This window comes from Scomber scombrus, chromosome 23 (assembly GCF_963691925.1).
Source record: "Scomber scombrus chromosome 23, fScoSco1.1, whole genome shotgun sequence".
NCBI classification, from domain to species: Eukaryota; Metazoa; Chordata; class Actinopteri; order Scombriformes; family Scombridae; genus Scomber; species Scomber scombrus.
Window position 1 is genome coordinate 7954428 of NC_084992.1, and position 27137 is coordinate 7981564.

Below are 27137 nucleotides of genomic sequence, written 5' to 3' on the forward strand. Positions count from 1 at the left end.
AACTAAAAACACAAAAGTTGAACAAAATTATCATCACGTTTTATTTTTCTTTATAGAAGTTACGGATTTGTATACAATTTACATGCACATTTTTTTAATTGTTTCATTTAATTAATTTTGTGGCAGGATTTTTAATGTGCAGTCACCGGCCTCATTTTGCCCCTCTCATGTATGTTAAGGAATAATATTATGAACACCATTCAATATAATGCACCCTAGTACACCACCATCACCCACTATGACCTCAATAATAAACATAAAGTATAATTAAAACTGAAAATGTATAAACTTCATAAATGTAGAATTTATAGCAGAGCTGTTGTATTGGATTTAGATTGCACTGGTGTACCTAATGAAGAGGCCAGTGAGTGTATGTTATATTAGTTTTGCATATTTTTTGCTCCATTTAATCACATTTTACAGTGACATATTCGTCAGTTTAGATTTCTGCAAGATTGCCTACAATCCCAGCAGGATCCTCCCAGCCATGAATAAAATAAACTGTTAAACTTACAAGGCCAACATCAATAACTTATTTTTTTTCTCCTGACAGGTATCTTCACTTAACCTGTTGCAGGTGTTTATTATTTTACCATCTTCTATCATTCTGGAGGAGAGCACCAGGGAAAGCTGTTATTGTACAAGAACAACGAGCTGATGGTCATGACCCATGATCACCAATCAGAAATTGATACAGCTGATAATGGAGGAAATGCAGTGATCCTGCAGCTGCAGCAAGGTGACAAGGTGTATGTCCACTTGGGTGCAAACTCACATGTTTGGGGATATGAGCACCACACAACGTTCAGTGGTTTTCTAGTCATTCAAATGTAAAATTGTATTAACCCCTTTGTTGGGATACAGTGTCAATATTTCGATAATTTAATATTTAATATTTTTCTATTAACCTTTGATTGATGAGTGATACACACACATTTTTAATAATATCAAATATGGAGCGCCCTGGTGGTCGAGTGGTTAGAGCACATGCCACATACTGTAATCGTAGCGTCCCTGGTTCGATTCTGGCCAGGGACCTATGCTGCAGCTCCTTCCCCTCTTCTTTCTTTCCCTGTTTCCTGTCAGCCTCTCTGCCAGTTACCATCTGAATCAAGGCATGAAAAGCCCAAAATAAATCTTAGAAAGAAAAATAAATATATATATAAATAAAATGTTGTTTTCAATACTAAATAAATTGTCTCACAAAAGTATTGGTTGGTTTACTACATTGATTACTATTGTGATATATATAATTGAATGACATGCAATATGACGCTAAAGTATCGTATTTTAATTCATCTTGGCCATCACTACCTCCAAACATTTAATCTTTAGGTATTGTTCACATCAATTGTGACCTATTATTACATTTCAGAACAGGAACAACACCCTGAACACCATTCCTTTAACCTTGTAATGATTGTTTAAGACCCAAAATAAACAGTACACAAATATTTCAACTTTTTACATTTTGTCTTCAACTGCTATGCATTTTGGTACGTGGAGGGTGTTCCATGTTGGGGATGATCCTTCTGAATGGCATTCACTGAAATCATGACGGTTGTACTGTGACTGTCGATATTTTAGGAGTAATCACCCATTTAATAAAGACAGATAAGGTATCTAAATGTGAGAAGTAGATTAGTGGTTTAGAAACTGGCTGTGAAGAGAATAGACAAAATATGAACAGTAAACAAGGGCTAAAAACAGCAACATCGTCTTGCTGAAAAATACTGTCAGTTTATGTGTCTGCTATTCCTGATTTTTATGATCGATGACAAGATAAGTGTAACAACTGGTCTTTCTCTTCAGCACCCGAGACTGACAATGAGAAGGAAGAGACAACACACACGTTCATTATTTTCTGTCCTCCTTTGAATCATTTTACAGTCACTACAATTCCTTTTACCCCCTGCAGAAGTAGTACACATGTCTGAAACCTCTTTATTAAAAGTTTTCACCTTTAACACCATCAATTTGCATAATTTTCACCACAAAGATGCTGGTTGTGTCTGTACTTGCCTTCTCTGCCATCATGAGACATGAAAGTAACAAGAGACCAGAGGCTGGAGAAAAATAACTCAATAATGCTGTTTGTGTAATCACTGCTTCCTGGAAGATCCCAGCTTTTGAAATGTGAACACTGTTGGGCCCAAACTGACGCTTGGGGCAAAACTAATCTTTCAGCAAGACAAACAAACATAAGGTAAAAGCGGATCAATTGGGGAAAAGGAGAATTTAGGACTGCATTTAAACTGTTTTGTGATCTAATGATGTAAATCTCTCAACTTGGAAAAAAAAAACAAACTAAAAAATGTTGTTTTTCATCAACCTGGGTTTATTCTTACATGTACTGTATTGATAAATGTTCTTAAAAGTGAAATGAACATGTCTATTATCTGTTGTCTATACTTGCTCATTCTGTTTTTTATGTATTTTAATGTGTCATGAATGCATTCAGATGGAGGGGGATAGGAGGATCCCCTGGCAGTATAGGCCTATAGCAGTATAGGCTGCTATACTGGCTGGTCCAAGACCAAGCCTGGCAGGCCTTAACTATAAGCTTTATCAAAAAGGAAAGTTTTAAACCTACTTTGAAATGTCGAGAGGATGTCTCCCTGGACCCAAACTGGAGGATGATTCCACACGAGAGGAGCCTGATGCCTCCCGTTCTACTTTTGGAGAATTTAGGAACCAAAAGGGTTCACAAGAGTCACAGGGGACTGTGTGAGACAAGATAAGAGAGAGAGAGACAGTTGTTAATTATTGACATCATTGATCCAAATGCATAAAAAGGAGCCAGTGAGTCCTAAAAAGTCAGATCATAGGAAACAGAAAGATCCTGAATCAACTTTGAAGATGAATCTTGTCATTTTTTTGGTCATGTCGTTGTTTTGCCGGCTGACTCTGTGCCAAGATGTTCTTATTACTCCTGACACAGAACAGACTGAGACGCAATCTGTCTGTAATCCTGATGTGCGAGAACTCCTGAAAGAGTTAGGTGCCTTGAGAGAAAAAGTGGGAGGCTTGGAAAACAGGCTGAAGGAAAGCGAAAAGCAGATTGAAGAACTGAAGAGCAAAGGTAGATTGAAACTTTCTGGTGTTCATACTTTAAAAAAAGTATTGGAATTACACTTAAAATGTTGTGAAAAGCTGAGTGTGATCAATATGACATTTATCAAACAACAAAGAAAAACAAACTCAACCAAACTCTGAGGCTTTCTTTGATTTAAGAGTTTAAAGCTGTAAGAATCTTAGAAGATCTTTTACTTTTATCTTTCACTAAAGTCCAAAATGTTACATTTATCAGTTTGATAAATATGGACACAGACCTGAAAACCATTAAATCAGAGCTTACTGTAACACAAATGACATAAAGTGATAATTAAACTAACTATCTCCTCACTATTTCTTTGGTTACACAGAAAAACGTCAGGTTATTTTCAGTGCAGCGGCAGATGGAAGTGGACACATTGGACCCTTTAACACACACACGACCTTAATCTACAAAACAGTGATGATCAACACTGGCAGCGCCTACAATCAATTCACAGGTAACAACATTGTATAAGACTTACAATCATTGACGTGTTTGGGTGTAAAGTTTTATTATATCAGAAAACTGACTTGTAATTATGTCATTCACCGTAATGGTCAGATTAAGTTACATTATGATGTGTACTATATAGTAGATAGGTATGATTAAGCACATAATTAACCCTTTTATTCTATACTTGATGTATTGATGCTATGATAGAAATACATTTACACAGGTGGAGATTATGTGTGATCTAATTTGATGCCAAAACATTTACGATTACTTCCACAAGGCTGTTTGTTGAATAAAATGATCTCTCCGCAGGTATTTTCACTGCACCCGTTACAGGCGTTTATTACTTTATCTTCTTTTATCATGCCGGAGGAAACAACCCAACAGATCTATCGCTCTTCAAGAACAATGAGCTTGTGTCTATGGCCTATGACCACCGTACAGAGCATGACGGGGCTGATAATGGAGGCAACGCAGTGTTCCTGCAGCTGCAGCAAGGGGACCAGGTGTTTGTGCGCTTGGGTGAAAATACACATATTTGGGCACATACACACATTACCACTTTCAGCGGTTTTCTGCTTAGTCAAGGATGAGAAAGAGTGCATGATGATCGGACTGATAAATAACAGGATATTCTAATAAATGATTTTATGCTTTCATCATAGTGTGTCAAAATGTCTCCACGAACCCTAAAAAACAGGCTTGAAAGAAGAAGAACAGCAGTTAGAAAAACTTAAATGGGGACAATCTTTTAAAGGAGTCAGTGCATCCATGGTTGTTTAGTATCAACAATGAAACCTTTAACCATTGAACTGCATTTTGTCAAATCATTTCATACATTTTGTGAAATGTTGTGTTCTCATTTTTGTAAATGTGTTTTCCAAAGATATTTTGTCTGCTCTGATTTGTTGTGTTTCCTATAATGATGTTGTGTTTGCACCTCCAGGCCACTTAACTTAATAGATATATATTTTACTGTGCTCCAAGCCAAAGAAATCTTGTTATTGTGCCAATTTCACAAGGGTCAAAGACCAACAAAAAGGCATTAGGCAATAACAATCAAACCATCACATTGATGGTGTCCAAAAGATTTATATTATTGCTCTCATTGCTCTTCCAATGAAATATTAAATCAATCATTTATATTTAGATAACAAGGTCACATGTCTAATGGGATGTTTTATAATCAATATTATTATCATTATTTATTAGGTTAAGATAAAAAAAAAAAAACCTTTTAGATCATCCGCAAGGTCATTTTGTGCACCTATTGGATATGCACAAATTGTATTCCTATATAAAAATATAAATATAAAATATAAAAATCATGTTTTGTTGTCCTGTAAAATAAAATGTTCAGGCTCAGTTAGGCTTGAATCAAACAATTTCAAACAATAAAATCATGAAGACATCCATCCATCAGTTGATCTGACACAGAGCTAAGATTCACTATATGACATTTCCAATGATTGGTCAATGTTCAAATCAAATTTCCTCAAATGTCTATTAATTGCCCAAATGTCTTGATGTCTATCCTCCTGCCTACTTATCCTGTTTCACTCTGAAATACTCTCAACATGCCTTTTCATTTGGACTTTAAAGTTGCATTACAAATCATTCAGCCACTAGATGTTGCACTACAGCGTCAACATCTCAGCCCAAATCAAATGTTTGAGTCGTTTATTAAATAAACTTGGAAAAAAGAAAAGTGGTCTTTGAAACAACAGTCCACCAAACTCAGACCAAACTGTCAAACTAGGCAGGACTGATCAAATATAGATGAATATTTTCTTAGTGTATTGCCTATTTCTTGTTGTGTTCTCAGTTATGCAAATGTGTTTTCCAGAGTCTCTCATGTGTTTCCTGTTTTCATGTTGTGTTTTGCACCTCAGGGTCACTGTTCTCAATAGATATATTTTATTGTACAGTAACAAAGATTAACACATTGATAGCATCCTCATTGCTCTTCCACTGAAGAGTAAATAAATAATTTGCAATAAGATAATGAAGTCACGTGTTAAATGGGATGTTAAAAACAAACAGGTCAACTTTGTGTGTGTGTGTGTGTGTGTGTGTGTGTGTGTGTGTGTGTGTGTGTGTGTGTGTTCTGTGATGTGACCGACATCTAAGTCTGCTGGTCCATTTGTCTCTTGTGATCCTGAAATTGAGGCAGAAAGTGAGAACCTGCTTCAGTTTGTTGTCACCCTGCTCACAGTAAGAGTGTTGACTAAATGTCATGCTCTACTGTATGAACAGTGAGAATGAATTAAGTCAGGGCTTCACATTCATTTTTCAAAGGTGAGAAGTATGATTTTGTCATTAAAAGGTTGTAGAAGTGTCACTACTGCACGTGTAAAGCACTATAAAAGTTGTATGTGTATTTCTTTTTATTGCTGGGCTGTAATATTGTGTTTCCTGTAATGATGTTGTGTTTTGCACTTTAGGGCCACTGTACTTGATAGTACGCAACCAAAAGAAATCTTTGTCAATTTTGTCAATTTCACAATGTAACAAAAAAGTAACAATCAAAGATACAAAGATTAACACTGATGGTGTTCCTCATTTCTCCTCCATGAAATAAATAATAGATGATTTATAATGAGATAATAAAGTCACATGTCAAATGGGAAGTTAAAGATTAACAGGTCGTTTTTAAACAACATGAAATCAGTCAGAGGGATCATTTCAATCAGAGTTTAGGAGACTGAGAGATCTTGGATTCAACTGACAGGATGACATTTACAGTGTTATCTTTTGTGTTCCTGTTCTGTGGCTTGACTTTGGCCCAGGATGATGCTAATGCTAATGACATAGAAATAAATAGTCAAATGCAGTCTGTCTGCTCACCTGACATGTGTGATCTTCTGATAAAGTTTGGTGCCATGGGAGAAAAACTGCAAGCTATTGAAACCAAACAGAAGGAGAGTGATGCCAAACAGAAGGAGAGTGATGCCAAACTGAAGGAGAGTGATGCCAAACTGAAGGAGACTGAAACCAGACTACAGGACAGTGAAACCAGACTGCAGGACAGTGAAACCAAACAGAAGGAGACGGAAACCAGACTGCAGGACAGTGAAACCAAACAGAAGGAGACGGAAACCAGACTAAACAACAGTGAAAACCAGATTATGGATCTGAGAAAAAAAGGTAAAGTCCCACATTTCCTGTGATTGTTTCATACTTTAATTAAGAATCAATTTTGTTTTTGTTTTGTTCATTATGATGTAATAAACAATTACGGAGGATATTATTTGGACAGAAGTACTTATAAAGATAATGATATTATATTTTACTTCATAGAGAGAACCAAGGTAATGTTCAGTGCAGCAGCAGGTGGCAGAGGAGCCATCGGACCATTTAAAACAGACACAACTTTGATCTACAGAGCAGTGATAACAAACATCGGTGGTGCCTACAGTCCATCTACAGGTAATATATACTATACAGTAACATACTCATGAAATCTATATTTATTAGTTTCGGTCTGTTTTGATGAACAAAAATCAAAGTTAAACACCTGTACTGTAATTACAGGGTAATTTACATAAATGTATCATGATGTTGACAAGACTGTAAATGTTTAAAATCTGTAAATTCAGCACGGAGAAGAACATTTTTTTGTATTCAACTGACACAACATGTAGACAACAGTTTACAGCCATGCTAGCGCCTCTTTGAGGCAGTACTTTGGAACAGCAGTGCTTTGAGGTGAATCGTAGCATGCTTACAATGTCTGATGTAGAGCAGGTATAATGCTGAAAACTACACACAAAGTACAGCTGAGAATGGTAGGAATGTCTTCAGTTTTGGTTGTTGAGAATTACATGAAAAACCACATATGTCAACCTCATGGTGACTCTACAGAAAAGATTTCATGGCAAATTATCTAGTCTGGACAAACGGTATAATCAACAAAAAAATTGACATTTCCATTTCTGGAGCCATGCCACTATGGGGGATTTAAAACCAGTGAAACACAGTCTGTTTGCTCTCCAACATTTTTTAAAAAGCCAATAAAGCCTTTTTTCTCAAACGTCTTCGTGGCTCATGACTAATCTATCAAATGTGACCCACACTCTGTTGTTTCCACAGGTATCTTCACTGCACCTGTTGCAGGTGTTTATTATTTTACACTCTTCCATCATACTGGAAAACCCTATGGCACAGTGCTGTATCTCTACAAGAACAACCAACAAGTAATCATGACACAGAATCACAAGGCAGTCCATGAAACTGCTCATAATGGAGGAAATGCTGTGTTCCTGCAGCTGCAGCCAGGGGACCAGGTCTATGTGCGGATGACCGCAAACTCATTTATTTGGGGAGGCAACTACCATACAACCTTCAGTGGTTTTTTGGTCAGTCAAGTGTAAAATTGGAGAGTCATTACCTAGATGTGTAAATATCTCCACTTCAACAATTTAAATTTAAACTTAGATTACTACAGAAAAAAGCAGTTACTCATAATGTAAATCCAGAGAAATAATTCACTCGTAAATGAGTGCAATGGATCATCTTTTATTTACTGCATTGTGTCATGAAGCTGACAGTTTTGTCACATAAACAGATTTAAAGCAGATAAAAGCTGAACCCAGAATATTGTTTGTTTGTATGACGTTGAACAAATGTTTCACCAAATTCTGACATTTGAACACTGGATGTATTAAATTTCTATAATTGCTTATTGCTGCATGTCATGAATCATATCAGTAGTTTGTACAGTGTGTATTTGTCTGCCTTTTGATATTTTGGAGTCACAATAAAATGAGTAAACTGAAGAAAATCTGAATTTTTTTGGTAAATTGAACTTTTAAAACTGCTTCAACATGATAATGAACTTGAATATTGTCATGCTTGAACTTTGTATAAATAAAACATTATACAATAATAAACATGTATACAATTTGCTTGGTTTTATTGTCTTGACTTTAATGTTGAAAAAATAAAATACAAATAATATAGGATGTCATAGTTCATTGGGCGCTATGCAAGTAGAGCTCTCTGTGAGGTGAAACAACAGGCAGGTGAAGAGACCAGGGAGGATGAACCTGCTTTAGGAAATGCAAGGAGGAGAGTCACCAGACGAGGGAGACAAACACACACAAAACACAGGAGCTCCCCTGGAGTGTGCATGTAATAGTATTTCACTGAATGGGTACTGCAGTGATCAAATAAATCGTAAATAGTCTTTTGCATTTGACTTATATACACAAAAATACTCACAATCAACAATAGAAAACATATAATGATTTTTAAAAATACATTTCGATTGTGAAAAGGTCGCATTGATACTGAACCTGAACGTACACAGCCAGATATAGAATAATGAACATGTAGTTTATTACTTTTCATTCCTGGTTACACTTGTGGCTATCCATTTATTACAAATACAAATTCCTGCTAGGTAAAAGCATATCATAGAAATGTATATCTGCTTCTAAAAGTTGGGCTTTGGGAAAACTATTACTATAAAAAGAAGAGTAAATGGTAAATTGAGTTTGGGTGGGTCTACCTTTCATCACTGGATTAAATAAGTAATATTGTCATGAGAGATACATGAAAGAACAGTGAATAATTTAAATTAGTGGTGTGAATCTCTGCTGCCCTCACGATTTCATTTCATACTTCGATGGCTCTCAATGTATCACATCCTCTTTTTCTACATTATTGCATTACTGGCTATTTTTTCATCAATTGACATGAACTCTCTTTTTTATTTAGAAAGTGCTTTAAAAATCAGCATGTCAAAAGTTAATAATAAAATGTAAAGCTTATAGACCTAATAGGGTTGGGAATCTCACCTGCCTGTTTGAGAATAGAAACGGAGGGCAGAGTGCACCATTATGTTTGTTATTAACATCATGTCTCCAGCAGTGACTCTGCTGCACGTTAGCTTTACTGTCCAAAATCAGCGTGTTATCTTATTCCCCTCAGAGTTGGTTTAAATTGTTTAATGCTGCAGTGTGTATTGGTCAGCAGGTCTTGTTTGCTACCCCGCTCTGCGAACGTTAGCTTAAGCTGAGTGATAGAAAAAGTTCACAGCATACTTCATGTACATCTCACAAAGGTAATTATTTAGTCATTTAAAATAAGTTCTTGCAACCACTTCTTTTTTTTAAGATGAAATACAAGACGGACTGTGTGTGCATGCTATCGACTGCCCGGCTGCTGCATTGCCCTCACAGATAAGCTCCGCCTTTGTTGTTCTGTTAACATCATGTTATTGACTAATGTTTAGAAAATCAATTCTTGACTTTTGTGAATCAATGCAGAATCTTCATCACCATGTTTATTTTTTATTATCCTTTTACACACTGAACCAACTAAAGCAGTATGAAGCTGCTGCTGTGTTTTAAACAGCACGCAGGTGTTTCAGATGCAGAGGTTTGAGGCTGAGCTACAGGGTTGAGTGGAGGTGTGTGGGGAAATGTATTTCTGCTGTTGAACGTAACCACTGTTAAAAAAATCTGAATAAAGTTTTATTGATTTGATTCAGCGGCTTTTATATCTTACTCTCAGCGCTCCCTCACTTCATTCACTCTCTACGCATGAAAACAGAAAACATTTTTTAAAATAGATCTAACACTGTACATAAATGCAGAACTACTTTAAAATGCACATTACAGTAAAAAAATATGGTAGTGCTAAATGATGATTGGAATAAGGAAAGATATCTGCAATAGACGTACGTTTCTTGTTAGTACTCCTTATGTTGTCATATTTGTTTACACAGTGAGCTCATCCAGCCACAGACGTCACTCACCAAGTCACTTCCTCTCCTTTCCACATTTGATGCTCTGTCATGCTGACTCTCATCAGGTGGTTCAACTCTATGATAACCTCAAGTACTGCTTCACTGCACTGGATTGGTCCAGCAGAGGGCACTGTTTTACCTTGTCCCCTAATGTGACCATAGACTGTATATAAGAAATGGACGTAACATTCACCCATTGGTTTGTGGACTGCTGCTCGGAGGCCAATAATTTCCAATTTGGGCAGCGCCATCTTGAAAATTTCAGGTGCATGCCGGGAAAAATAAAAACACGGGTTCTACTTATATGGGCATAAGGAGGGGCTTGAGGCGCCCTCCTGAACCTGTGAACCAATCAACCTGTCAATCACGACGTAGCCACGCCCTAATGCATACCCTGCTTTATTGTCAAATATAAAATAAGGGAGGCCAACATTTCACAAATGAACATCATACTGCATTGAAGAAGGCTTTAAACTAGCGATTGAGACCATAAACACAGTTTGAAAATGTTTACTGAGGTTAGAAATCAAGTGAGAAGTTGGTGAATTCTCCATTGACTTGTATAGAGACGGAAGTCCTTTTGACACCAAAACGGTCTCCCCCTGGTGGCCTTTTGATAGAATGCAGTTTTAAGTTACTTCTGCGTTGGCCTCATTTCAGAGGACAGGAACTCCCCGCCTGAATGTGACCCATAATTCTAGTTTGTGTCCTGGAGTGCAGGGGTCAAAAATCATGACCTGTTCTGTTTCTGTGCCAGGGAACTGTGTGCAATCACTAAATGCACTTTATACATAGTTTTATGTATGTATGTGTGTGCATGAGTATGGGGTGTATTGTATGTATCTATATGTGTATATATTTTAATTTTTATCTACTCCTTTTTATTTAAGTATGAGATGTGTGTGTGTGTGTGTGAGTGATGACAGAGGATGGAGCTGTTTTAAATTTTGATGTATTGACCTCGATGCAATGACAATAAAGACAATTCAATTCAATTCAATTCAATTCAATTCAATTCAATTCAATTCAATTCAATTCAATTCAATTCAATTCAATGTTCACCAACACAAATGTAATTTACACATGTTATCATTCCTGTATTTGTTTTAATGACAGGTTGCAGATTATGTGCAGTACTTTTGTTTCTCATGTTCTTACAAAGGCCATGGTGAGTGCTTCTGCCTCAATATCTTTCTAGTATTAGTTGTCAGCATTAGTGTCTCAGCCTGACATGTTCACACATACAGAAATAGCAGTTGGTTCGTGTCAAACATGCACGTACAGAATTACTGGTAGTCACACAAACTGTATGTGCATTAATTTGATTGGCTGTGTTAAGCTTGGTTTTGGCTGAAGATAGTCAGCTGTGGTCAGATGTGTTAGAGAAGTGGTGAAGAGAGGAAGGGGAAGAGGAAGGAGGGCGAGAAACATCTTGGTTGTTCTAACAGGCACTTAAACATCAGTTGGTAGTGTTCATCTCCAAATAAACACAGTAACAGAGAAAGGTAAGAAAACCTCTTTTATCTCTCTAAAATTCTACATTTATTGCATGTACAGCATGTCAGAAATTACTTTTTGGTGTATTTATATTGTTTTTGAATGACAAATTGAACTATTTACTGATACTCACTTTTAACATCTCAGTAGAGTCAATGAACACATATTAAGCTGAGTTTGAAAGGAAGGAAGAAGAGATTGAAAAAGTAACAAATGGTATTCATATGATTTCATACTTTCAACATATCATGGTGTCAAAATGTCCCGTAGAACAGACAAGACAGAGAAGGGACTGTAGAACAGCTAGAAAGCTTTAACAGGAAGGATTGGCTCAGTGAGTACTAGTGCATGGTTGCATGGTCAAAAACTCTGAACTGATCTTGATTGTGATTATATTGTCTTTTCCACTGTATTAATAGATAGATATTTTATTGCGCCGCAACTCAAAGAAATCCTGTTATTGTGTGATGAAGACCAATTAAAAGTCAGTAATCAAACATTAACATTAATGGTTTCCAGAACATGTTAATATTTCCTTGTTACTCTTCCACAGAAACTGTTTACTGTTCATTTGTAATAAGATAATAACGTCACATTTCAAATAGGAAGTTAAAAATTAACAGGTCGTTTTAAAACAACACAAAATCAGTCGGAGGGATCATTTCAATCAGAGTTTAGGAGACTGAGAGATCTTGAATTCAACTGAGAGTGTGACATTTACAGTGTTATCTTTTCTGTTAAAGAAATAAATAGAGAAATGTCTGCCAGCTCAGCTGACATGTCTGATCTTCTGATGAAGTTGGGAGAAAAGCTGCAAAACATGGAAACCAGGTTGAAGGAGAGTGAAGACCAGATTATGGATCTGAGAAACAAAGGTAAAGTCACTCATTTCCTGAGATTGATTCACGACTTCAAGACTTTAATAAAGAATGAATGAATTGTTTTGTTTAATATGATGTAATAAACAATGATGGAAGATGTTAGTAGGACAGAAATATTTAACGAGATAATGATATTATATTTTACTTTATACAGAGAGAACCAAGGTAATATTCAGTGCAGCAGCAGGTTTCGGCGGAACCTTTGGACCATTTAACACAGACAAGACTTTGATCTACAGAGCAGTGAAAACAAACATTGGTGGTGCCTACAGTCCATCTACAGGTAATATCTGATATATACATAGACACATATTCATTTAAAGAACTAACATTTTAGTAGGATCAGCATTTTACCTGGAATAATGGATCAATTTCATGTGACCCTCTCAAAAAAGATAAAGGAAGTTAAGCCAAAACTTTGATGTTAAACATTCAAGACTACAACCAAAAACGTGTTTTTGTCTCCACAGGTATCTTCACTGCACCTGTTGCAGGTGTTTATTATTTTACACTCTTCCATCATGCTGGAAAACAGTATGGCACAGTGCTGTATCTCTACAAGAACAACCAACAAGTAATCATGACACAGAATCACCCAGCAGTCCATGAAACTGCTCATAATGGAGCAAACGCTGTGTTCCTGCAGCTGCAGCCAGGCGACCAGGTCTATGTGAACATGACTGCAAACTCACATGTTTATGGAACTGACCACCATACCACCTTCAGTGGTTTTTTGGTCAGTCAAGTGTAAAATAGGATTAATAATACAGAGGTAAACCTCTTTATTGTGATAGAGATTAATTACCAATATGTGTAGATATCTCTACTTCAACACTTCAGATCAAGAAAACATTTTTGTGATGAGAATTTAAACACAGATTACTAAAAAGAAGGCAAAATGTTGATCCAGAGAAATAATAATAACTTTGTTTGTTTGTATGAAGTTGAACAAATGTGTTACCAAATTCTGATATTTGAACACTGGATGGATTAAATGTCATGCACCTACATATTCTGTAATAGTTTACTGCTGCATGTCATGAATCATATCAGTAATCTGAACAGTGTGTATTTGTCTGCCTATAATCCATTGATATTGATATTCTACTGTACAACCAAAACAAATAAATACACTGAAAAACTCAAAAATGTTGTTGTAAATTTCTCAGTGTTGTTTAGATTGGATGATATGCAAATGAGTCACCATAGACATTACCATATATTAGGGGTTGGTGATATGATCTAACATTTATGTGATGTTTGCACCACAGACACTATTTTTGGTTACACATTTCGGTCCACAAGGAATTAATACACTGAAAAACTCTTGGTAAATTGTGGTTTTAAAGCTGTTCGACATGATAATAAACTTGAATATTGTCATGGTTGAACTTCATATAAATAAATGAATATACAATAATAAACAATTTGGTTGGTGTTATTTTTTGTGTTGACTTTAATGTTGTTAAAAAATAAATTAAAATAATACAGACAGTTGCATAATATTCTTGTTTAAAAGATATAATACATCAATACTTAGGTAGCAGATTAGTAGTCAACGTTAATGTTACACATATATTTGTGGAGTGGGAGAAATCTTGTGCTACTGTTTATGTCCAGCATGGTGATGGAGACACTGGGAAACGTTGAGTCTGTTTAATTGCTGTGTCACATGTAATCATGAAATCTGCAACTTTGTTTTCAGGGCACAACAGCCAGTTCATAACAGGGCATATCAAACTGGCTGTGTGGGGAGTTCATTTAAGAAAGGGCATTACAGCCACATCCCAGGGCAATCTATTACAGAGGCCGTCTGGCTATAATTCCTGCCCTGTGGGCATGTCATATTTCATTGGATGCTGTCCACGTAGAACTCCCAAACAAGCCAATAAAAAACTGTGTGCATGTTTATGACCATAATGACAGTATTGCTAAATCCACATTGGGGCAGATCGTGACAAAGGCTTTTTTTTATTTCTGTTATTAAACTATAGTCCAGTCTGCTTCAGATAAGTGCTGCTCTTGATAGAAAAGATGTTTGGTTATTTACTGGCTTCAAGTTTTTGGATAATCTGTCAGTTTCAAATGGATTTGTGTTACTGTGCTGAATGAGGATATTCCCACCATAGTTTAGGAAGTGTTTGACTTTACCTTTGTTTCTCAGTTCCTGAATCTGCTTTTCACTGTATTTCAGTCTGATTAAGTAGCTCGCAGTTTTTTCCCCATTGCACCAAAAATTATCAAAAGATCACACGTCAGGTGAGCAGGCAGACTTCATCTCACTACAAAGATGAGAATACAAGTGGTAGTAGACTAATAGTAGCAGCATTATTAGGCAACTTGGTTTGTATTTTTTTTAATAAACCAATGAAGCTTCTAGATACATTTATTTACATAATTCTCAGTAAACGTTACATTACATTTGTGTTGTTGAACCAGGCGGGGAGTTCCGGTCCTCTGAAATGATGCCAACGGAAGTAACTTAAAACTGCATTCTATCAAAAGGCCACCAGGGGGCGACTGTTTTGGTGTCAAAAGGACTTCCGTCTCAATGCAAGTCGATGGCGAATTCACCAACTTCTCACTTGATTTCTAACCTCAGTAAACGTTTTCAAAATGTGTTTATGGTCTCAATCGCTAGTTTAAAGCCTTCTTGAATGCAGTTTGATGTTCATTTGTGAAATTTTGGCCTTCAGAAATGTTGTTGTAAATTTCTCAGTGTTGTTTAGATAGTTTGCAGTGGAAATGAGTCACCATAGACATTACTATATATTAGGTGCTGGTGATATGACCTAACATTTATGTGATGTTTGCACCACACTATTTTTGACTGGTTACACATTTCGGTCTACAGGTTAATTTGCAGACACATTCCAATAACAGCTTGATCATTATGTGTTCACAACATCAGATGTGTAAAACTGACTCCTACATGGGTTGTTGCATTAAAGTCGCTAAGCGAGTGTCTTAAAGTCACATCCTTTGTGTTAAACTATCTTCCTTCAATGACACTGAGGGGACAGGTCTATGTACACGTGGCACAACAAAAATAGGATGACCACAATTAGGTGGTAGGATTCAATAATAAGTATTATAATGACTTTGGGTTAATGTGCACATTTGATTTCATTTAAAAGAAGCATCCATGGTTGTTGTTTAGTATCACTGTCCAAACTCTGAACATTCTGTCAAATGTAAAACATTTCCATTTGGTAAAATATGTTTTCTGAAACATTGTGTGTTGTGTTCTCAGTTATGCAAATGTGTTTTCCAGAGTCTGTCATGTGTTTCCTGTTTTCATGTTGTGTTTTACACCTCAGGGTCACTGTTCTCAATAGATATATTTTATTGTACAGTAACAAAGATTAACACATTGATATCTTCCACTGAAAGAGTAAATAAATAATTTGCAATAAGATAATAAAGTCACGTGTTAAATGGGTTGTTAAAAATAAACAGGTCAACTTTGTGTATCTGTGTGTGTGTGTGTGTGTGTGTGTGTGTGTGTGTGTGCTGTGATTTGACCGACATCTGAGTCTGCTGATCCATTTGTCTCTTGTGATCCTGAAATTGAGGCAGAAAGTGAGAACCTGCTTCAGTTTGTTGTCACCCTGCTCACAGTAAGAGTGTTGACTAAATGTCATGCTCTATTGTATGAACAGTGAGAATGAATTAAGTCAGGGCTTCACATTCATTTTTCAAAGGTGTGAAGTATGATCTTGTCATTAAAAGGTTGTAGAAGTGTCACTACTGCACGTGTAAAGCACTATAAAAGTTGTCTGTGTATTTCTTTTTATTGCTGGGCTGTAATATTGTGTTTCCTGTAATGATGTTGGGTTTTGCACTTTAGGGCCACTGTACTTGATAGTACGCAACCAAAAGAAATATTATTATTTTGTCAATTTCACATTGTAACAAAAAAGTAACAATCAAATATACAAAGATTAACACTGATGGTGTTCCTGATTTCTCCTCCATGAAATAAATAATAGATGATTTATAATGAGATAATAAAGTCACATGTCAAATGGGAAGTTAAAAATTAACAGGTCGTTTTTAAACAACATGAAATCAGTCAGAGGGATCATTTCAATCAGAGTTTAGGAGACTGAGAGATCTTGGATTCAACTGACAGGATGACATTTACAGTGTTATCTTTTGTGTTCCTGTTCTGTGGCTTGACTTTGGCCCAGGATGATGCTAATGCTAATGACATAGAAATAAATAGTCAAATGCAGTTTGTCTGCTCACCTGACATGTGTGATCTTCTAATTAAGTTTGGTGCCATGGGGGGAAAACTGCAAGCTATTGAAAACAGACTGAAGGAGACTGAAACCAGACTGCAGGACAGTGAAACTAAACAGAAAGAGACTGAAACCATACTGCAGGACAGTGAAACCAAACTGAAGGAGACTGAAACCAGACTGAAGGAGAGTGATGCCAAACAAAAAGAGACTGAAACCAGACTGCAGGACAGTGAAACCAAACAGAAGGAGACTGAAACCAGACTGCAGGACAGTGAAACCAAACAGAAGGAGACTGAAACCAGACTGCAGCACAGTGAAACCAGACTAAACAACAGTGAAAACCGGCTCAGGAAAAGTGAAAACCAGATTATGGATCTGATAAATAAAGGTAAAGTCCCACATTTCCTGTGATTGATTCAAAGACTTGAATTAAGAATCAATTAATCAATGAATTGTTTGTTCATTATGATGTGATAAACAAGGATGAAATATATAAGTAGGACAGAAATACATACCAAGATAATGATGCAGGATATTTTACTTTATACAGAGAGAACCAAGGTAATGTTCAGTGCAGCAGCAGGTGGCAGTGGAAACATTGGACCATTTAACACAGACACGACTTTGATCTACAGAGCAGTGATAACAAACATCGGTGGTGCCTACAGTCAATATACAGGTAATATCTGATATATACATGGACACATATTCATTCAAAGACTAAAGGTTTTTGCAAGATCAGCATTTCAGCAGGATACCTGCCCTCCTGAACAGGACGAGCAGGTATCTGGTGCAAAATAATAATGATAATGTACCAAAACCAAAAACCTGTTTTTGTTCCCGCAGGTATCTTCACTGCACCAGTTGCAGGTGTTTATTACTTTACCTTCTACCATCATGCTGGAGGAGAGCACAGAGCAATACTGAACCTGTACAAAAACAACCAGTTCATTGTCAGAGTCGCCGATCACCCGTCAAATGATCATGCTGATAATGGAGGAAACGCAGCTTTCCTGCAGCTGCAGCAAGGTGACCAGGTGTATGTCCTTTTGGCTTATAACTCTCATGTTTGGGGAACCGGCAACGTAACAACTTTCAGTGGTTTTCTGGTCAGTCAAATATGAGAATGAATAAATAATTTGCTATTTTATTTTAATATAGAATCAATACATAGATGTAAAGATACCTTCAAACACTTGAAATCAATAATACATGTCTTACAATCAGAATTCAAACTCAAATTACTAAAAAGAAGGCAGTCACTCATTTTGTAAATCTAGAGAAATAACTCACTTGTAAATGACTGCAATGGATCATCTTTTATTTACTACATTGTGTCATGAATCAGACAGTTTTGTCACATAAACAGATTTAAAGCAGATAAAAGCTGAACCCAGAATGTTGTTTGTTTGTAGGAAGTTGAACAAATGTGTCAACAAATTCTGACATTTGAACACTGGATGTATTAAGTTTCATGCACCTCCATGTTCTGTAATAGTTTACTGCTGTATGTCATGAATCATATCAGTAATCTGCACAGTGTGTATTTGTCTGTCTATAATCCATTGATATTGATATTCTACTGTACAATCACAAGAAATAAATACACTGAAAAACTCATACTTTGTGTTGGTAATTTGTGTTTTTAAAACTGCGACAACATGATAAGAAAGTTGAATATTGTCATGGTTGAACTTCGTATAAATAAAACAATTATACAACAAAATGTTTGCTCAGTGTTATTTTTTGTCTTAACTTTCATGTTTTAAAAAAATGAATCAAATCTTTCATATCTTACTGTCAACGCTCCCTCACTTCATTCACTCTCTACGCATGAAAACAGGACATTTTTTAAAATAGATTTAACACTGTACATAAATGCAGACCTACTTTAAAATGCACATTAAAGTAAAACATGGGAGTGCTTAATGAAGATTGGAATAAGGAAAGATATCTGCAATATACGTACGTTCCTTGTTAGTACTCCTTATGTTGTCATATTGGTCTAGATTTCTTTACACAGTGAGCTCATCCAGCCACAGACGTCACTCACCAAGTCACTTCCTCTCCTTTCCACATTTGATGCCTTGATGACAGTCCTTTTGACACCAAAACGGTCTCCCCCTGGTGGCCTTTTGATAGAATGCAGTTTTGAGGTTACTTCCGCGTTGGCATCATTTCAGAGGACAGGAACTCCCCGCCTGAATGTGACCCATAATTCTAGTTTTAATAGTTTTTAATAATAATTCTGTGTCTTGGAGTGCAGGGGTCAAAAATCATGACCTGTTCTGTTTCTGTGCCAGGGAACTGTGTGCAATCACTAAATGCACTTTATACACCATCTATGCACTTTAAATGATGAGTTTTATGTATGTATGTGTGTGCATGAGTATGGGGTGTATGTATCTATATGTGTATATATTTTAATTTTTATCTACTCCTTTTTATTTAAGTATGAGATGTGTGTGCGTGTGTGTGTGTGAGTGATGACAGAGGATGCAGCTGTTTTAAATGTTGTTGTATTGACCCCGATGCAATGACAATAAAGACAATTCAATTCAATTCAATTCAATTCAATGTTCAACAACACAAATGTAATTTACACATGTTTTCATTCCTGTATTTGTTTTAATGACAGGTTGCAGATTATGTGTAGTACTTTTGTTTCTCATGTGCTTACAAAGGCCATGGTGAGTGCTTCTGCCTCAATGTCTTTCTAGTATTAGTTGTCAGCATTAGTGTCTCAGCCTGACATGTTCACACATACAGAAATAGCAGTTGGTTCGTGTCAAACATGCACGTACAGAATTACTGGTAGTCACACAAACTGTATGTGCATTAATTTGATTGGCTGTGTTAAGCTTGGTTTTGGCTGAAGATAGTCAGCTGTGGTCAGATGTGTTAGAGAAGTGGTGAAGAGAGGAAGGGGAAGAGGAAGGAGGGGGAGAGACATCTTGGTTGTTCTAACAGGCACTTAAACATCAGTTGGTAGTGTTCATCTCCAAATAAACACAGTAACAGAGAAAGGTAAGAAAACCTCTTTTATCTCTCTAAAATTCTACATTTATTGCATGTACAGCATTTGGTAAATTACTTTTTGGTGTATTTATATTGTTTTTGAATGACAAATTGAACTATTTACTGATACTCACTTTTAACATCTCAGTAGAGTCAATGAACACATATTAAGCTGAGTTTGAAAGGAAGGAAGAAGAGATTGAAAAAGTAACACATGGTATTCATATGATTTCATACTTTCAACATATCATGGTGTCAAAATGTCCCGTAGAACGGACAAGACAGAGAAGGGACTGTAGAACAGCTAGAAAGCTTTAACAGGAAGGATTGGCTCAGTGAGTACTAGTGCATGGTTGCATGGTCAAAAACTCTGAACTGATCTTGATTGTGATTATATTGTCTTTTCCACTGTATTAATAGATAGATATTTTATTGCGCCGCAACTCAAAGAAATCCTGTTATTGTGTGATGAAGACCAATTAAAAGTCAGTAATCAAACATTAACATTAATGGTTTCCAGAACATGTTAATATTTCCTTGTTACTCTTCCACAGAAACTGTTTACTGTTCATTTGTAATAAGATAATAACGTCACATTTCAAATAGGAAGTTAAAAATTAACAGGTCGTTTTAAAACAACAAAAAATCAGTCGGAGGGATCATTTCAATCAGAGTTTAGGAGACTGAGAGATCTTGAATTCAACTGAGAGTGTGACATTTACAGTGTTATCTTTTCTGTTAAAGAAATAAATAAAGAAATGTCTGCCAGCTCAGCTGACATGTCTGATCTTCTGATGAAGTTGGGAGAAAAGCTGCAAAACATGGAAACCAGGTTGAAGGAGAGTGAAGACCAGATTATGGATCTGAGAAACAAAGGTAAAGTCACTCATTTCCTGAGATTGATTCACGACTTCAAGACTTTAATAAAGAATGAATGAATTGTTTTGTTTAATATGATGTAATAAACAATGATGGAAGATGTTAGTAGGACAGAAATATTTAACGAGATAATGATATTATATTTTACTTTATACAGAGAGAACCAAGGTAATATTCAGTGCAGCAGCAGGTTTCGGCGGAACCTTTGGACCATTTAACACAGACAAGACTTTGATCTACAGAGCAGTGAAAACAAACATTGGTGGTGCCTACAGTCCATCTACAGGTAATATCTGATATATACATAGACACATATTCATTTAAAGAACTAACATTTTAGTAGGATCAGCATTTTACCTGGAATAATGGATCAATTTCATGTGACCCTCTCAAAAAAGATAAAGGAAGTTAAGCCAAAACTTTGATGTTAAACATTCAAGACTACAACCAAAAACGTGTTTTTGTCTCCACAGGTATCTTCACTGCACCTGTTGCAGGTGTTTATTATTTTACACTCTTCCATCATGCTGGAAAAAAGTATGGCACAGTGCTGTATCTCTACAAGAACAACCAACAAGTAATCATGACACAGAATCACCCAGCAGTCCATGAAACTGCTCATAATGGAGCAAACGCTGTGTTCCTGCAGCTGCAGCCAGGCGACCAGGTCTATGTGAACATGACTGCAAACTCACATGTTTATGGAACTGACCACCATACCACCTTCAGTGGTTTTTTGGTCAGTCAAGTGTAAAATAGGATTAATAATACAGAGGTAAACCTCTTTATTGTGATAGAGATTAATTACCAATATGTGTAGATATCTCTACTTCAACACTTCAGATCAAGAAAACATTTTTGTGATGAGAATTTAAACACAGATTACTAAAAAGAAGGCAAAATGTTGATCCAGAGAAATAATAATAACTTTGTTTGTTTGTATGAAGTTGAACAAATGTGTTACCAAATTCTGATATTTGAACACTGGATGGATTAAATGTCATGCACCTACATATTCTGTAATAGTTTACTGCTGCATGTCATGAATCATATCAGTAATCTGAACAGTGTGTATTTGTCTGCCTATAATCCATTGATATTGATATTCTACTGTACAACCAAAACAAATAAATACACTGAAAAACTCAAAAATGTTGTTGTAAATTTCTCAGTGTTGTTTAGATTGGATGATATGCAAATGAGTCACCATAGACATTACCATATATTAGGGGTTGGTGATATGATCTAACATTTATGTGATGTTTGCACCACAGACACTATTTTTGGTTACACATTTCGGTCCACAAGGAATTAATACACTGAAAAACTCAGAAATTGTTGGTAAATTGTGGTTTTAAAGCTGTTCGACATGATAATAAACTTGAATATTGTCATGGTTGAACTTCATATAAATAAATTAATATACAATAATAAACAATTTGGTTGGTGTTATTTTTTGTGTTGACTTTAATGTTGTTAAAAAATAAATTAAAATAATACAGACAGTTGCATAATATTCTTGTTTAAAAGATATAATACATCAATACTTAGGTAGCAGGTTAGTAGTCAACGTTAATGTTACACATATATTTGTGGAGTGGGAGAAATCTTGTGCTACTGTTTATGTCCAGCATGGTGATGGAGACACTGGGAAACGTTGAGTCTGTTTAATTGCTGTGTCACATGTAATCATGAAATCTGCAACTTTGTTTTCAGGGCACAACGGCCAGTTCATAACAGGGCATATCAAACTGGCTGTGTGGGGAGTTCATTTAAGAAAGGGCATTACAGCCACATCCCAGGGCAATCTATTACACAGGCCATCTGGCTATAATTCCTGCCCTGTGGGCATGTCATATTTCATTGGATGCTGTCCACGTACAACTCCCAAACAAGCCAATAAAAAACTGTGTGCATGTTTATGACCATAATGACAGTATTGCTAAATCCACATTGGGGCAGAACGTGACAAAGGCTTTTTTTATTTCTGTTATTAAACTATAGTCCAGTCTGCTTCAGATAAGTGCTGCTCTTGATAGAAAAGATGTTTGGTTATTTACTGGCTTCAAGTTTTTGGATAATCTGTCAGTTTGAAATGGATTTGTGTTACTGTGCTGAATTAGGATATTCCCACCATAGTTTAGGAAATGTTTGACTTTACCTTTGTTTCTCAGTTCCTGAATCTGCTTTTCACTGTGTTTCAGTCTGATTCAGTAGCTCGCAGTTTTTTCCCCATTGCACCAAAAATTATCAGTAGATCACACGTCAGGTGAGCAGGCAGACTTCATCTCACTACAAAGATGAGAATACAAGTGTTAGTAGACTAATATTATTAGGCAACTTGGTTTGTATTTTTTTAATAAACCAATGACGCTTCTAAATCCATTTACTTACATCATTCTCAGTAAACGTTACATTACATTTGTGTTGTTGAACCAGGCGGGGAGTTCCGGTCCTCTGAAATGATGCCAACGGAAGTAACTTAAAACTGCATTCTATCAAAAGGCCACCAGGGAGCGACTGTTTTGGTGTCAAAAGGACTTCCGTCTCAATGCAAGTCGATGGCGAATTCAACAACTTCTTACTTGATTTCTAACCTCAGTAAACGTTTTCAAAATGTGTTTATGGTCTCAATCGCTAGTTTAAAGCCTTCTTCAATGCAGTATGATGTTCATTTGTGAGATTTTGGCCTTCCTGATTTTATATTTGACGATAAAGCAGGGTATGCATTAGGGCGTGGCTACGTCGTGATTGACAGGTTGATTGGTTCACAGGTTCAGGAGGGCGCCTCATGCACCTCCTGATGCCCATATAAGTAGAATCCGTGTTTTTATTTTTTCCGGCACGCACCGGAAATGTTCAAGATGGCGCTGCTCAGATACGATACTATTGGCCTCCGAGCAGCAGTCCACAAACCAATGGGTGACGTCACGGATGTTACGTCCATTTCTTATATACAGTCTATGTGTTGAACATGATTTTCGACCCCTGAACTCCAGGACACACAAAAGACACATATGAGTCACATTTTATGTCCGACAAAATAAAACAGCACCCTCTGCTGGCTGAACCAGTGCATTGAAGCAGGACTGGAGGTTATCAACATGTTGAACCACCTGATGGAAGTCAGCATGAAAGAGCCTCAAATGTTGAGTCGATACAAGTGACTTGATGAGTGAAGTTTTTCTTTCTCTTTATATCATTATATTATGAATATAGTGTTAATATGTTTTAAATGCTTTATTTGAATACACTAATTACAATTTAAAATAAAGTATTTAAATATCAACAGAGGTTTTACACATCCTTTGTGCTAAAGGTATGTTCCTTCAGTGGCACTAAGGGGACAGGTGTATGTACACATGGATACAAACACACATCATGAACCACCTTCAGTGGATTTCTGCTTGATCAAATGTGACAAAAAGGATAACTCTTCAATGATTTACCATTTTACTGAAACACAGTTGTATACAGATACTGTTGATAGATTAAGAACTATTAACTGACCTGAATTGTATGTAGGATAAGATAATACAGTCACATGTTAAATGGGAAGTTAAAAATTAACAGGTCGTTTTTAAACAACATAAAATCAGTCAGAGGGATCATTTCAATCAGAGTTTAGGAGACTGAGAGATCTTGGATTCAACTGACAGGATGACATTTACAGTGTTATCTTTTGTGTTCCTGTTCTGTGGCTTGACTTTGGCCCAGGATGATGCTAATGCTAATGACATAGAAATAAATGGTCAAATGCAGTCAGTCTGCTCACCTGATATGTGTGATCTTCTAATTAAGTTTGGTGCTATGGGAGAAAAACTGCAAGCTATTGAAACAAAACAGAGGGAGAGTGATGCCAAACTGAAGGAGACTGAAACCAGACTACAGGACAGTGAAACCAAACAGAAGGAGACTGAAACCAGACTGCAGCACAGTGAAAACCAGATTATGGATCTGAGAAACAAAGGTAAAGTCCCACATTTCCTGTGATTGATTCAAAGACTTTAATCAAGAGTGAACGACTTGTTGTCTTCATCATAGTATAATAAAAAAGGATGGACAGAAGTACCTATGAAGATAATGATATTATATTTTACTTCATAGAGAGAACCAAGGTAATATTCAGTGCAGCAGCAGGTGGCAGCGGAAACATTGGACCATTTAACACAGAAACAACTTTGATCTACAGAGCAGTGCTAACAAACATCGGTGGTGCCTACAGTCAATATACAGGTAATATCTGTTATATACATAGACACATATTCATTCAAAGACTAAAGGTTTTTTCAAGATCAGCATTTCAGCAGGATACCTGCCATCCTGAACAGGATGAGCAGGTATCTGTTGCAAAATAATAATGAAAATGTACCAAAACCAAAAACCTGCTTTTGTATCCACAGGTATCTTCACTGCACCAGTTGCAGGTGTTTATTACTTTACCTTTTATAGTCATGGTGGAGGAGAGCAAAGAGCAATGCTGAAGTTGTACAACAACAACCAGTTCATTGTCAGAGCCGATGATCACCCGTCAAATGATCCAGCTGATAATGGAGGAAATGCAGTGTTCCTGCAACTGCAGCAAGGCGACCAGGTGTATGTCCGCTTAGGTGAAAACTGTCATGTTTGGGGAGGCAGCAATGTAACAACTTTCAGTGGTTTTCTGGTCAGTCAATTATGAGAATGGATAAATAATTAGCCATTTTATGTTAATACAGAATCAATACTTAGATGTAAAGATACCTTCAAACACTTCACATCAATAATACATTTCTTACAATCAGAATTCAAACTCAAATTACTAAAAAGAAGGCAGTCACTCATTTTGTAAATCTAGAGAAATAATTCATTTATAAATTAGAGCAATGGATCATCTTTTATTTAATACATTGTGTCATGAAGTTGACAGTTTTGTCACATAAACAGATTTAAAGCAGATAAAAGCTGCACCCAGAATGTTGTTTGTTTGTAGGAAATTGAACAAATGTTTCACTAAATTCTGACATTTGAACACTGGATGGATTAAGTTTCTATAATTGCTTATTGCTGCATGTCATGAATTATATCAGTAATCTGCACAGTGTGTATTTGTCTGTCTATAATCCATTGATATTTATATTCTACTGTACAATCACAAGGAATAAATACACTGAAAAATCCATACTTTTTGTTGGTTAATTGTGTTTTTAAAGCTGCAACAACATGATAAGAAAGTTGAATATTGTCATGGTTGAACTTCATATAAATAAAAAAAACTATACAACAAAATGTTTGCTTTGTGTTATTGTTTGTCTCGACTTGCATGTTGTTAAAAATGATTCAAAATAACATAAAACATTGCATAATATTCTTAATTGATATTATCCAAACAAATCTGGTATTTAAGTACATTTCTCAGTGTTGTTTAGATAGGATGAGATGGAAATGAGTCACCATGGACATTACTATATAATAGCATTTGGTGATATGACCTAACACTTATATAACATATTATATCATGGTATTACAAATGTAAAAGTGATACTCCACCAAAAAATATGATTTTACTCTTTTCACTCTATTGGCAAGGTTTAAACTCTACGTACATGTATAGTTAGCTAACACTATGCAACAATATCCTGCTGCACCACAGAGATGATGTTTGACTGGTTACACATTTCGGTCTGCAGGTTAATTTGCAAACACTCCAATAACAGCTTGATCATTATGTGTTCACAACATCAGATGTGTAAAACTGACTCCTACATGGGTTTTTTGAATTAATGTTGCTAGGCTACGAGTGTCTTAAAGTCACATCCTTTGTGCTAAACGTATCTTCCTTCAATGACACTGAGGGGACAGGTCTATGTACACGTGGCACACCTAAAATAGGATGACCACAATTAGGTGGTAGGATTCAATAATAAGTATTATAATGACTTTGGGTTAATGTACACATTTGATTTCATTTAAAAGAAGCATCCATGGTTGTTGTTTAGTATCACTGTCCAAACTCTGAACATTCTGTCAAATGTAAAACATTTCCATTTGGTAAAATATGTTTTCTGAAATGTTGTGTGTTGTGTTCTCAGTTATGCAAATGTATTTTCCAGAGTCTCTCATGTGTTTCCTGTTTTCATGTTGTGTTTTGCAGGTCAGGGTCACTGTTCTCCATAGATATATTTTATTGTACAGTAACAAAGATTAACACATTGATATCTTCCACTGAAAGAGTAAATAAATAATTTGCAATAAGATAATGAAGTCACGTGTTAAATGGGTTGTTAAAAACAAACAGGTCAACTTTGTGTATCTGTGTGTGTGTGTGTGTG

General features: G+C 36.1%; 2 protein-coding genes and 1 long non-coding RNA gene across 25 annotated transcripts in view; 2 read left to right on the forward strand and 1 right to left on the reverse strand.

Annotated features, from left to right (window-relative positions):
• The window catches only part of LOC134005679 (uncharacterized), an 11337-nt gene extending 8670 nt beyond the window's left edge, over positions 1 to 2667 (reverse strand). The window contains exon 1 of the long non-coding RNA XR_009927880.1: positions 2594 to 2667. This is a non-coding gene — a long non-coding RNA (uncharacterized LOC134005679). The remainder of the gene's footprint in view (positions 1 to 2593) is intronic.
• LOC134005661 (complement C1q-like protein 3) overlaps positions 1 to 25672 on the forward strand; it is a 26389-nt gene extending 717 nt beyond the window's left edge. Inside the window, exons 2-6 of one of the 23 annotated variants that reach the window (XM_062444620.1) lie at positions 6514 to 6561; positions 6646 to 6697; positions 12837 to 12869; positions 17513 to 17608; positions 21300 to 21743. In XM_062444620.1, coding sequence (XP_062300604.1) covers positions 6514 to 6561; positions 6646 to 6697; positions 12837 to 12869; positions 17513 to 17608; positions 21300 to 21580 — 510 coding nt within the window. In that variant the 3' untranslated portion in view covers positions 21581 to 21743. Of the gene's footprint in view, positions 1 to 6439; positions 6456 to 6513; positions 6562 to 6645; positions 6698 to 6850; positions 6980 to 7642; positions 7924 to 12543; positions 12677 to 12836; positions 12966 to 13152; positions 13598 to 17196; positions 17318 to 17479; positions 17609 to 17775; positions 18656 to 20796; positions 20824 to 20983; positions 21113 to 21299; positions 21744 to 24760; positions 24797 to 24933; positions 25063 to 25229 lie in introns of those variants that run through there. The other 22 variants (XM_062444628.1, XM_062444630.1, XM_062444623.1 and 19 more) reach the window with 22 other exon arrangements.
• LOC134005662 (caprin-2-like) lies at positions 2770 to 4439 on the forward strand. Its single transcript, XM_062444639.1, has 3 exons — positions 2770 to 3082; positions 3426 to 3554; positions 3863 to 4439. Exons 1-3 carry the CDS (start codon positions 2785 to 2787, stop codon positions 4141 to 4143), a joined length of 708 nt encoding a protein of 235 aa, XP_062300623.1. The 5' UTR covers positions 2770 to 2784; the 3' UTR covers positions 4144 to 4439.
• Positions 25673 to 27137: the final 1465 nt, after the last annotated feature.

What these genes read in the sequence shown, in the direction of transcription:
- LOC134005662 (XM_062444639.1), top strand. Translation starts at nt 2,785, where the DNA reads ATGCATAAAAAGGAGCCAGTGAGTCCTAAAAAGTCAGATCATAGGAAA. An exon ending in TGAAGAACTGAAGAGCAAAG is followed by an intron (nt 3,083 to 3,425) that starts GTAGATTGAAAC and finishes TTGGTTACACAG; the next exon opens with AAAAACGTCAGGTTATTTTC. An exon ending in CGCCTACAATCAATTCACAG is followed by an intron (nt 3,555 to 3,862) that starts GTAACAACATTG and finishes ATCTCTCCGCAG; the next exon opens with GTATTTTCACTGCACCCGTT.